Source organism: Pristiophorus japonicus, chromosome 2 (assembly GCF_044704955.1).
Source record: "Pristiophorus japonicus isolate sPriJap1 chromosome 2, sPriJap1.hap1, whole genome shotgun sequence".
Classification (NCBI taxonomy): Eukaryota; Metazoa; Chordata; class Chondrichthyes; family Pristiophoridae; genus Pristiophorus; species Pristiophorus japonicus.
In genome coordinates this window covers 317,337,092-317,350,358 of record NC_091978.1, presented here as the reverse complement: position 1 = coordinate 317,350,358, position 13,267 = coordinate 317,337,092, and the positions used below count along the sequence as shown (strand labels likewise).

General features: G+C 42.4%; 1 protein-coding gene across 1 annotated transcript in view; it reads right to left on the bottom strand.

Moving 5' to 3' along the window:
• kiaa1109 (KIAA1109 ortholog) overlaps positions 1-13,267 on the bottom strand; it is a 523,818-nt gene that overhangs the window by 464,534 nt on the left and 46,017 nt on the right. The window contains exons 7-8 of the mRNA XM_070862493.1: positions 8,267-8,447; positions 247-322 (exon numbers count right to left, since the gene is read on the bottom strand). Coding sequence (XP_070718594.1) covers positions 247-322; positions 8,267-8,447 — 257 coding nt within the window. The remainder of the gene's footprint in view (positions 1-246; positions 323-8,266; positions 8,448-13,267) is intronic.

The window sequence follows — 13,267 nt, the reverse complement described above, 5'->3', positions numbered from 1 at the left end:
CTTTATAACATTGTTTGCTTGTACGATCCAAGAATAAATAATAAAATGAGAAAATGCTAAACCAAATTGGAGTAACAGGCAATTACAGAAGCAAAACTTCAACAACAGAATTGCACTTCTCCATTAATCTTAATCCAACAGCAACCTGACAGATCATTACACAGTAACATGAAATATCAGTCATTGTTCGTCTCACAGAATGCTGCAAAGGAATTCTTGGATTTGAAAATAAAACAATTTACTTACTGTACTGACGTCAACTTTAATAACTGGAATGAGCGATCGCCAAGATGATGAGGGGTCTTGTGTTTCAGTTTTAATGCTGTGAAGATATTAGTACAGGACATAGATAAGCACATAAACATGCACAACCGATGACTGAATATTGAAAAGCGAAAGTACGCCAAGTATCCCAGGATAATTGAGACAAAAATCAAGATTCTAAATGCATTAGTCATAATTTTTCAAACCTCTAAATTCAGGAATTGTGCCATTGCTTTTAAAAATTGCAAATACCATTCCCTTATTTAAGAGGGGAGGGAGAGAGAAACCAGGTAACTACAGTATTGTCACTTCAACATCAATTACGGGGAAGTTACTGGAATCCATTATTAAGAGACATGGGGCTCAATTTTACCCAATGTCGTTTTTTGACGTAGTACCAGAGTTACACACGTTTTTTTTGGCCCCAACTACTCCAAAAAATAACTTGCAAGTTTTCCCGTTCTATTTTTTGAAATTGGCGCTGCCCAGCCTGTCCTTCAGCTTCGGGTGGTGGAGCCTAATGTTTGCACCGAAAAACCGATGCCGCCACCCCACCCCCCCACCTCCCAGTCTGCATTCGGCCATTTTTAAGAGCCAGTTGTGTCTGAGAACTTGAATTCGCAGTGAAAAAATCGGAGCTGCAATACAATATGCAACACGGCACAAAGACCAAGAATTTTTCACAAGATGAAGGAGTCACTGGTTACTGTAATCGAGGGCAGATGGCACGAGCTGGACACCAGAGGTCACAAAGGTTTCAACAAAAGAAATGAAGAAACGCCGCAACCAACTTGCAGAAGATTACTGTGCAATGGTGACCACCCCGAGATCTGGAGGCCAGTGCAAAAAGTGGCAGGACCTTGGTCAAGCAGCTAGTGTAAGTAATATTTTAATTTATTCAATGGAATTGCAATTGTAAATGTGACCATCTGTATATGTTCCACCCAGCAGAAAGACACTCTCTCTAAAAAGTTATATTTTTATCTTTGCAGAGGAAGGTGCACAACAAAAGGGAAAGAACTCGAACAGGAGGCGGCCTGGCAAATCTGCACCCACTGACACCCTTGGAAGACAGGGTCGCTGCTTTGATGGGTCCTGCCTGGAGAAAAGCAACCACCACTGCACAAGCTGGACCCACACTCGAGGGAGAGGGTAAGTCCTGCAAATTCCAGTTACTAAATGCTAACTACTGCACGGGCTCGCCATGCTTCAGTTCTTCGGCAGCTACGCTTCGGTTGATGCAATGAGTTATCATTCATCGTGGTCCTTCAAATGAGCCTGCTACCTGCGCTGTGTGCTTACTCATGCCACCCTGCCCCTTCCTCTGCTGTTAACCATTTGTCTATTCTGTTATATTTGCAGAACTTGAGGCCAATCCTGACGAGGCTGAAGGCGATACAGAAGAAGATTCAGACGCAGACGAGCCAGAAGAGAACATCTTCCAATTCCCACCTTCCAGACCAAGAGCATATGGGGGGGGGGGGGGGGGGGGAGGTGGAGAATGATGAAGCCCCCACTCTTGTTGTCACTCTGGAGGTGATGCAGGTGCCACCCATTGAGGTGCCAGGCCCTTTCCTGAGTGATACGAGTGTTGGGATATTCCATAGTTTCTCAGTTCGAAGCGAGAGATTCCAGTGGGGTGCAGTGAGCCACACCCAGGGCCCCACCGTCCAAGGCAGTGGGTCCCAGTGGTTGGGTGCAGCGAGCCACACCCAGGGCCCCACCGTCCGAGGCAGTGGGTCCCAGTGGTTGGGTGCAGCGAGCCACACCCAGGGCCCCACCGTCCGAGGCTGCCCAGTGAGATGCAGCGAGCCACACCCAGGGTGAGGAGGGGAAGGAGAGCTCGATAGCGCTCTCCTGAGGTGCAGGATCTAACAGATGTGGTTCAGATGATGGCAATGAGTGCAGAGAGCACGGACCTTATGCGATCACTCCTGGACATCAGTGAGATGGGTGAGGAGGTATCGGGCCCGTCGGGAGAAATAACAACACTCTCACGAGAAATGGGAACACCATCAGGGCACGAGGGAGGGAATGTTGGGAGTTAGCTGCTGCAATAATGGAATACGCCCAGACCCCACGCCCACTGACATAATCAACTGCCACCCCGCGCTCATTGACATAATCAACTGCCACTCCAATCAGACCAGTCTCTGAAGAGGCCCAAGCCGGGTCTTCCATATTACCGCCTGCCCACGCCCCCATCAAAAAGTGCGCATTACCCGAGATATTCGAAAGAAGCTTGGTACCAACCCGAGAAACCCTGCGCCACTGCCTGCGGGCAGGGGTGGAGTCAACAAAACTAAGCACAGTGGGCGGTTTTAGAATAAGGTGGTGGAGAAATGGGTGCAGCCTTTCTTTGCTGCTTTTATGGTTATTGTTGTTACTGTTGTAGTCGTTGTTCTCAAATTAAAAGTTTTTTGTAAGTTAAACTTGTAATTTACATAATGTTTGTAAGTTATCTTAAAGTTTGTAAGTGATCTTAACGGAAAACTTTAAAGTTTGATACAATAATATTTTTATTAAAGTTATGTACAAACAAGTGTTAAACTTTTGAATAAAATATATTTTAAATTATAACTGAATCATTTCCATTATTTGTTCCATTAACAACACAACTTTTTGAACTAAAGCAGAATCATTCCCATTATTTGTTCCATTAACGACACAACATTGCGGAACAGGTCCAAACAGTAAACATGGTTCATTTGGAAGAGTTGCCACTGAGCCTTCAGGCAGCAAAGCATTCATGCTTGAGCTGCTACCGCAAGGCTCGAGCAATGATTAAAAGGGGCACAACGGCCCGCCCTCCTCTGCCGTTGTGTTCCGGATTCAGGTAGTTGATGGCTTCCTTGTTCTCCGCCTCCTCCTCGTCATCTGCATCTTCCTCATCATCATCAGCCGCAAGCACCTCAGATGGGTCTACCAACTGTTGCTGCCTCATGATGGCTAAGTTATGCAGCACACAACAGTGAACTGACTGACAATCTCAGGGGAGTATAGCAAGTAGCCTCCGGAATGGTCCAGGCATCAGAAATGCTGTTTCAAAATGCCAATGGTCCTCTCTATGATGCTGCGCGTCGCAATGTTGTATTCCTGGTCAGCTTCCGTCCGGGTTACACATAGGGGCATCATGAACCAGGTGGCGAGGCCGTACCATTTGTCAGCTCTATCCTTCTGGCTGCTGCTGAAGCATGGCAGATATAGCGCTCTCACGTAGGATGAACACATCATGGGTGCTCCCAGGGTATCTCGCATCAACTGACGTGATGCGCTGCATGTCGGCACACAAGCTGCACATTAATGGAGTGGAAGCCTTTTCTGTTTCTGTACATCTCGGAATCCTCCAAAAGGTGCTCGCAAGGCGATGTGGGTACAATCAATGCAGCCCTGTACCTTTCGGAAGCCAACAATCCTGGAGAAGCCCACAGCCCTGTCATGCATTGCCTGGGCGGTCATGGGGAGCTTTATGTAGTCACTCCTCCGGGCATATAGTGCAGCAGTCACCTGCCGAATGCAGATATGTGTTGCATGTTGAGAAATGGTGCACACATGCCCAGTTGTGGCCTGAAATGATCCAGATGCATAGAATGAAAGTGCAGCTGTAACCTTCACTTCAACTGACAAAGTAGTCCTCCTGATGCTTCTAGGTTGTAGGTCTGCTTTTACTAACTCTCAGATCTCAGTTACAACTTCTTTGTGGAAACGCAGCCTTCTCTCAGTCTGCATCACTGCAGATATGAACGCCTGTCTCGATATACCTGATGTGAGTAAGACCTCCTGCCCATCATCCTACGTGCTCTGAGGTTCTTCATGCAATGATGTTGAATCAATAGTTTCCTCTGAAGTACCATCATGCAGAAAGCTTTCACATTGTCAATATTGCCCCCATAATTAAATTGTACCTTTGCAAGAAGCTCAAAACAGCAGGACAAGATGTTAAAGCTTCTCTGCTCGCTCGATCTCCCCAAGGTCATGCCCTAATATGGACCACACCCTGGTATGCGCATGCGCAATAAGCTTACTTAGAACAGAAAGCTAAGCATTCAAATGAGGACATTTGGGGCAACGAAGTCGAATGTAATTCTTTAATTTTAGATTTTTTTCAAAGTACTACCACACAACCAACCAAACGTCTCCTCACTGGGTTCGAGGGTCGGCCGGTAGAATCGCTCCCTTGCCCAGACATAGGGGCTCGGCAAGCACCCACGCTCCCACCCCCTAGCCCCGATCCCATGTTCGGGCGAGGGAGTGATTCTGCTGGCCGACCCTCAAGCCCAGTGAGGAGACGTTCGCTGGTGGCATGGCTCTTTGAAAAAAATTTAAAATTAAAGAATTGCATTCGACTTCCATTTTTTCTGTTTTAAGTTTGAAAGAATGAAGCTTCATGATGCATATTTAATGTCTTCTTGGCAACCTCCAAAACGTCAAATAAAAACAATGGTGTCTTTCTGCGCCGATTTTTTAATGTGCGCTGGTTTTTCTTAAATGCCCAGAAGGTTTTTTGGGAGTGGTCACGTACGCCTTCCTAGGAGAAATGTAAGTTGGCTAAACTTGCATAAATCTGAAAAACTGGTGCAGACATCTGGTTACGCAAAAAATACAAACATAAAAAAATCGTAACTGAGTTGCGCTGGCGCACAAACTTTGGGGAAACTTGGATATTTTAATTTAGGCCAAAAGAAGCGGCGCGTGCTAAAAAAACGGCGCAGATAACTGGGGAAAATTGAGCCCATAGTGACTGAATACTTGGACAAGTATCAGCATATCAAACAGAATCAGCATGGATGTGAAGGGCAAGTCAAATTACGAATTTAGTTGAATTTTTTTGAGGTCAGTAGCATGGTGGATAGGAGTCTATAAATATTGTCCATGTGGAATTTTCAGAAGGCATTTGGCAAGGTTCCACACACAAGATTACCACCAAAAATACGTGCGCATGAAATTGGAGGTAGCCTTGTCACATGGGTGAGCATTGGTTGGGAGGTAGGAGACAAAGTTGGGATAAAGGGTTCATTCTCTGAAAGGTGCGACGTGACAGTTGTGTTCCCCAGGGATCTGTGCTGGGGCCTCAGCTTTTCACCATATATACTAATGACATGGATGAAGAAAGAGAGAGAGTTTTATATTCTAGATGACACAAAGTTAGTGGGTACAGTAAGTTGTGTGAATGGGAGGATGAAGTTAAAAAACGACACAGGGGATTAAGTCAGTGGGCAAAACTTTGACAGATGGAGCTCAATGTAGGGAAGTGAGGTCATCCACTTTGGATCAAAGACAAATTGGAATATTTTCTTAATGGTGAGAGACTAGCAGCTGCGGAGGACCAAAGGGATTTAGGTGTCCATGTACACAAATTTCTAAAAGCTAGGAAGTGATGCTTCAGTTAAACCTCGCCTGGAATACTGAGTTCAGTTTTGGGCATCGAACCTCAAGAAAGATATATTGACCTTTGGAAGGGATACAGTGCAGATTCACCAGAATTATACCAAGGCTTAAAGGGTTAAATTATGAGGACAATTTGCATGAACTTAGCTTGCATTTCCTAGAGTTCAGAAGGTTGAGGGGGTAATCTAATCAAGGTCATTAAAATGATCCAACTATTTTCTCTAGTGCGGAAATCCAGAACAAGAGGGCATAATCTTAAAATTAGAGATAGGCCATTTAGGAGTGAAATCTGGAAGCAATTTTTCACATACAGGGTAGTGGAAATCTGGAACTCGCTCCCCAAAAGACTGGATGCTAGTTCAATTGAAATTTTCAAGACAGAGATTGATAGAGGGTATCAAGGGATATGAAAGAAAGGCAGATAAATGGAGTTGAGGTACAGATCAGCCATGATCTAATTGAATGACTGAACAGGCTCAAGGCGCTGAATGGCCTACTCTTGTTTCTTCGTTCCTAATAAATGGCTGCAGCTCCACAAAAAAAATTGAAATACAAGGTCCCATATGTCTTCATGCAATATGTACAATGATACCTTTCACGAACCAAAAGGTATTTTGTTCTTCAATAATAGTGAAAACACACCAGTCATGTCATTAGCACGAAGCAGTATACTATCTTCAGTCAGTATTGGAGGTCACTGCTGCACAGCATGGTTAATAGCACCGTATATATGAAAATGTAGGCCTGTATCTTTGCATTCGCCCCCAAGGGCATTGCGATGCATTAAACAATTATTCCTCTCTGCAATTTCAGCTTTAATACTAGAACTACTGCATATAACATTATAAAAGTACAGACTACTGTGACTATGATGTATGTACACAACTCACATGTCATTATCACCCCAACGGTCACAACCACATTAGTTGCAAAAGTAACCTTTCCATTAATGAGTTCATAAATGCCAGCTTTCAGGAAGAATCAGTTAAAAGTAGGAAATTTGCAACAAAAAATGACAGCATAGAGCACAATTTGGAGGACAAGTAAATGATACAATATCCTGAATTCTGAGACTAAAGGTTTCATTAAAGAAAGACTTGCATTTATATAGCGCCTTTCATGACCAAAGCACTTTACAGACAAAGAAGTACGTTTGGAGTGTAGTCGCCGCTATAATGTGAGAGACATGGTAACCAACTTGCGTACAGCAAACACCCACAAACAGTAATGTGATAATGACCAGATAATCTCTTTTAGTTATGTTGATTGAGGGATAAATATTGGCCAGGACACCGGGGATAACAACCCGGTGTAACTATTTGTACTGAACTTTTTTTTGACAGAGAGGGGGGCAGGGACGTGGGGGCCCAGGGGCGCGCGGCCGAGGAGGGCAGGGGCGCAAGCAAGAGAAAGATTGTTATATTTGTTATAAATGTTTGAAATAGATTAAAAATTGAGTACAATGAAGTTTGTTTCCCACTATTTAATTGGGAAGTACGTATAATAATTCAACATTTTTCGTGATAAGAATAAGGATTAATATTGTGGTGAATGTTAGAGAGAAAAACGTTAGAAGCGAAATTCAGAAATTAACAACTTTATGTCAACATGTTAGTTAACATTTCAAAGTTAGTCTGATTGGTTCTCCTGTCCAGAAAGAAAGAGGAATGTTTATTTCTGTTAAATCATAGCCTTTCCTGCTTTTTGTTTTTAAATTGGTGACACAAATTGTGTGCACGTTTTTCTGCACTTGTGAATAAATGCTGCATTTCTGACATGTTACATGGAGGGTGCACTGGTTCAAGAAGACAACATTTATTAATGGAAGGGATTGAAGTTGGAAATACGGATACCAGTTTTTGTTCAATTCTTCTATACCACTTTATATTTGATGGTTGTCCGGTTGCATTGTGATTAATATTCTAATTACTTATGTGGACGTACTGCACGTCAATGCCATAGGAAAGCCACTGTTCTTGCTGCCATTGCTATAATGGTATGAGGGATGGGCTAATATGTTGAAAACTTTAAAATTAGTACAAATTGCACGAATAGATATGCCTCTTTCAGCTTTTGGATCGTTTGTCGATGCACATCATCATAGTCAGTCCCTAACCGACGTTAGCGTCCTCGATCAGCATCGAAGCACTGATCACACTTGTAGGGTGTATCGGTACAGTCATACATCGACCTTCCGTGGTTCGGAAAATTCTCTGGGTCGGCACCGGTCAGATCCCGAGGGTGCCAGACCACAGAGGTCCAACCTGTAGTGCTCTAGAGCACCAACACATAAAGCAATCACATATAGGTTTGCCTACAGAGTCCCTCTCTCATATCACAGCAAGCAACACAACTTAAACATATTCAAATGTTTTCTATGTAAGTCTTAAGGCAATTCTAGTGGTTCAGATCACAGGAGATTGATGTTTATGCATCACCATAAACTGTTTAATTGTAGATCCACATTTTTGTTTTAGTAGTCAGTATAAGAGAGCTGATTATAGCAGCGTAAGCATAAGGAGCTGGTATAAGAACAACAGCTTGAGCTAATTAATTGCCAAATGTAAAAGCATCAGAACAGAGCTGGTAAGTACATGAAACCTAGTTTCCATACCTTTCAAGTTTAGACTTTGCTTTCTCCTGGTTTTTCTTGATCTTTGTATTTGCCCTTTTAGGAATGATTGTTGGTTCCAATCCAAACAGTTCTTGTAAATGTGCATACAGGTCATAACGATTGTAAACATGAAATTCAAAGCCATTCACTGTTATATACAATCTAGTTTCTGCTTTTGGATCTAAAACAAAAACAAACAATAGATACAATCTTGGTTAATGTATCACGTAAAGTGCCATTGCCTAAAATTATGACATGTTGTAGACTAAACTGGAAAACTGTACTTCTAAAATGATCCTTGTTTTAAAAAAAGCACCTTGGCTCCACAGTGATTGTTTTACAAATTGATTAAAAATCACAACACTAACATTTTAAATAACATTTTATTTCGTGTCAGCCTCAGCACAGTGAGAGCACACTTGCACATGTCAAAAACTCATGGTTTCACAGCCACCTCCAAGGACTTGAGTAGAGTCTAGGTTCACGCTTCAGTGGAGTACTGAAAGAAAGCTAGTCTTTCAGGAGAGACATTAAACCAAAGTCCTGACTTTGTGGATGTAAAAGATCCCATGACATCACTCAAAGGCCAATATTTTTCTTTCAATCAACACCTACAAAAGACAGATTAACTGATCATTTATCTCACTGCTGTCTGAGACCTTGATGTGTGCCAATTAGCCACCTGTATTTGGCCTCCAAAATAACAGTGACATGTCAAAAAAACAATTCACTGTGAAGCATTTTGGAGCATCCTGATGTGAAAAGCACTGTATGAAATGCAAGTTCTTCTTTCAACACGTTGTGAATACATTATATTCCAACAGATCATAGAAATTTACAGCACAGAATGTGGCCCTTCGGCCCATCAAGTCCACACCGGCCGAAAAGAGCTATCCAGCCTTATCCACTTTCCAGCTCTTGGTCTATAGTCTTGTTGGTAATGGCACTTCAAGCGCATATCCAAGTACTTTTTAAATGCTATGAGGGTTTCTGTCTCTACCACCCTTTCAGGCAGTGTTCCAGACCCTCACCACCCTCTGGGTGAAAAAAAACTCAACTCCCCTCTAAACCTTCTACCACTTACTTTAAATCTATGTCTCCTAGTTATTAACCCCTCTGCTAAGAAGAATAGGTCCTTCTTATTCATTCTATCTCGGCTCCTCATAATTTTATATACCTCGATTCGGTCTCCCCTCAGCCTCCACTGTTGCAAGGAAAATAACCCAGCCTATCCAATCTTTCCTCGTAGCTAAAATTCTTCAGTCCAGGCAACATCCTTGTAAATCTCCTCTGTATCCTCTCTAGTGCAATCTCATCTTTCCTGTAACGTGGTGACCAGAATTGTACGCAATTCTACTCTTGCTGTGGCCTAACTAGTGTTTTGTACAGTTCAAGTAAAATCTTCCTGCTCTTATATTCCATGCCTCAGCTAATAAAGGCAAGTATCCATATGCCTTCTTCACCGCCTTATCTACCTGTCCTGCTACCTTCAGGGATCTATGGACATGCATTCTAAGGTCCGTCTGTTCCTCGACACTTCAGTGTCCTACCATTTATTGTGTATTCCCTTGCCTTGTTAGCCCTCCCCAAATGCATTATCTCAAAACTCTACGGATTGAATTCCATTTGCCACTGTTCTGCCCACTAGATCTAAATACATACATATTACTATTGTAAAAGGGTACAGATGTAGTATACACCCGAGCTCCTCTTCACCTCTGAATGGAGAGGTTTCCAACTATTGCTATAATCCCACGTGAAAGTAACGTGCTAGACAGTCCCAAAGCTTATTGTATTCATTACACCAAGGTGGGTTTTTTTCCACAGAAGATGTTTCCCTGATAAATCTGGATTCTTTTTTTGGGGGGGAAATTAGCATTAAGGACAAAGGTGAGGGGGAAAATCTCCATTAAGTGGAAGTGGTAAGATGCAGGAGTCTGAAATGAGTACTACCATGGTTGACAAAATATTTTGAAACATTAGATATTGGGGCTGAATTTGTGATTGGAGGCTTCCCACGGCCTGTCCCTCCGACCTGCAAAAAATCTCCGAACTTACCTAATGGTCCGGGAGGTGGTGTGGCGACTTGCGCTCCTGGGCCTCTATGTCAAGGCCTGCATAGAGGTCCACATATCCCAGGAGCACTTGTGGTTCACAAGCATCCCATCCCTGGGATCACATGGGCTTGCCCAACCAATCAAAGAAGGGAATCCCCATTTATAATTATGGGAATTCCATATGTACAGAACTCCCATAAGTATGAATGGGGATCACATAAAAAATACCTCTACACATCAAATAAATAAAAAACATTACATATTTTAAATTAATTAAAATGCCATTTAATTAAATAGTTAAAACAAAAATCACATTTTTTGAAAAATAAATGTACATGTTTTAACACGGCTAAAAATAAACTTACAGGGTTTTTTTATGTATAAATTGTGGTGGCAGGAGACAGTATCATTCGGGGGATAGATACGGTTCTCTGCAGCCAAGAGCCTGCGTTCCGAAGGCTGTGTTGCCTGCCCGGTCGGTGCCGGGGTTAAGGGCATCTCCTCAGGGATGGAGAGGAACTTGGAATGGGAGGAGGAAGATCCAGCTGTCGTGGTCCACATGGGTACCAATGACATAGATAGGACAAAGAAAGAGGTTCTGCTGAGAGAGTATGAGCAGCTAGGGGTCAAATTAAAAAGTAGAACCACAAAGGTAATAATCTCTATTACTATCTGAACCACAAGCAAATTTGCATAGGGTAAATAAGATCAGAGAGTTAAACACGTGGCTCAAAGACTGGCGTGGAAGAAATGGGTTTTGGTTCCTGGGACACTGGCACCAGTACTGGGGTAAGAGGGAGCTGTTCCATTCGGATGGGCTCCACTTAGACCATGCTGGGACTAGGGTCCTGGCAAATCAAATAACTCTGGCTGTAGAAAGGGCTTTAAACTAATTAGTGGGGGGGAGGTGGAGGATTCAAGTGAGCGAAAATTTAAAAAGTCAAAGAATAAGGAGAAGGTAATAGAGCAGGGTAGCACTAGGGGAAATGAAAACCAGAACATACCAGGAAGGGACAGAGCGTATAAACTTAATGGTGAATCAGAAAATGGGGTCAAAGCAGGGAAAAATGGTAAACAAAAACAAATTTAAAAGCTCTTTATCTGGATGTACGTAGCATTCGTAACAAAATAGATGAGTTGATGGCACATATAGATACAAATGGGTATGATCTGATAGCCATTACAGAGACTTGGTTGCTAGGTGACCTGGACTGGGAACTAAATATTAAGGGGTATTTGACAATTAGGAAGGACAGACAGAAAGGAAAAGGAGGTGGAGTAGCATGGTTAATAAAGGATGAGATCAGTACATTAGTGAGAAACGATATTGGCTCAGAAAATCAAGATGTTGAATCAGTTTGGATAGAGATAAGGAATAATAAGGGGGAAAAGTTGCTGGTGGGTGTACTCTATAGGCCCCCTAACAGTAGCTACACTTTTAGACAGAGTCTAAATCAAGAAATATTGGAGCCTTGTAAAAAAAAAAAAGGAACGGCAATAATCATGGACGATTTTAACCTTCATATTGATTGGACAAAGCAAATTGGCCAGGGTGGCCTTGAGGAGTTCATACCCTGCGGAACCAACCAGGGGGCAGGCTATCTTATATCTGGTATTGTGCAATGAGACAATTAATAAATGATCTCCTAGTGAAGGATCCTCTAGGAATGAGTGACCATAACATGGTTGAATTCCAAATTCAGTTGGAGGGTGAGAAAGTTGGATTTCAAGCTTAAATAAAGGAGACTACAAAAGTATGAAGGCAGAGTTGGCTAAAGTGGAATAGGAAAATAGATTAAAGTATGGGACAGTTGATGAGCAGTGGCAGACATTTTAGGAGATATTTCATAACTCGCAACAAAAATATATCCCACTGAGAAAGAAAGCCTGTAAGAGAAGGGATAACCATCCGTGGCTAACTAAGGAAAAAAGGGATGGTATCAAATTGAAAACAAGGCATACAAAGTGGCCAAAATTAATGGCAGGCCAGAGAATTGGGAAACTTTTAAAAGCCAGCAAAGAACTACTAAAAAAAATGATGAAGCGAGGGAAGATAGATTATGAAAGTAAAGTAGCACGAAATAAAAAAAACAGTACGAGTTTCTAAAGTTACATAAAAAGGAAAAGAGTGGCTAAAGTAAATGTTGGTCCCCTAGAGGATGACACTGGGGAATTAATAATGGAGAACAGGGAAATGGTAAACATTTAACAAATATTTTGCATTAGTCTTCACAGGTAGAAGACACTAAAAACATCCCAATAGTGGATAATCACTAAAGAAGTAGAACTCGGTAAAATAATGGGACTAAAGGCTGACAAGTACTCTGGGCTTACATCCTAGGGTCTTAAAAGAAGTGGCTGCGTAGATATTGGATGCATTGGTTGCGATCTACCAAAATTCCCTGGATTCTGGGGCAATTCCAGCGGATTAGAAAACCGCAAATGTAACGCCTCTATTTAAAAAACGAGGCAGACAATAAGCAGAAAACTATAGACCAGTGAGCCCAATATCTGTCGCTGGGAAAATGCTGGAGTCCATTATTAATGAAGCAGTAGCGGGACATTTGGAAAAGCATAATTCAATTAAGCAGAGTCAGCATGGTTTTCTGAAAGGGAAATCATGTTTGACAAATTTGCTGGAGTTCCTTGAAGATATAACGAGCAGGGTGGGTAAGGGGGAACCAGTGGATGTGGTGTATTTGGATTTCCAGAAGGCATTCGATAAGGTGCCACATAAAAGGTTACTGCACAAGATAAAAGTTCACAGAGTTGGGGGTAATATATTAGCATGGATAGAGAATTTACTAATTAACAGAAAACAGGGAGTTGGGTTAAATGGGTAATTTCCGGTTGGCAAACATTAACTAGTGGGATGCCACAGGGATCGGTGCTGGGGCCTCAACTATTTACAATCTGTATTAATGATTTGGATGAAGGGACCAAG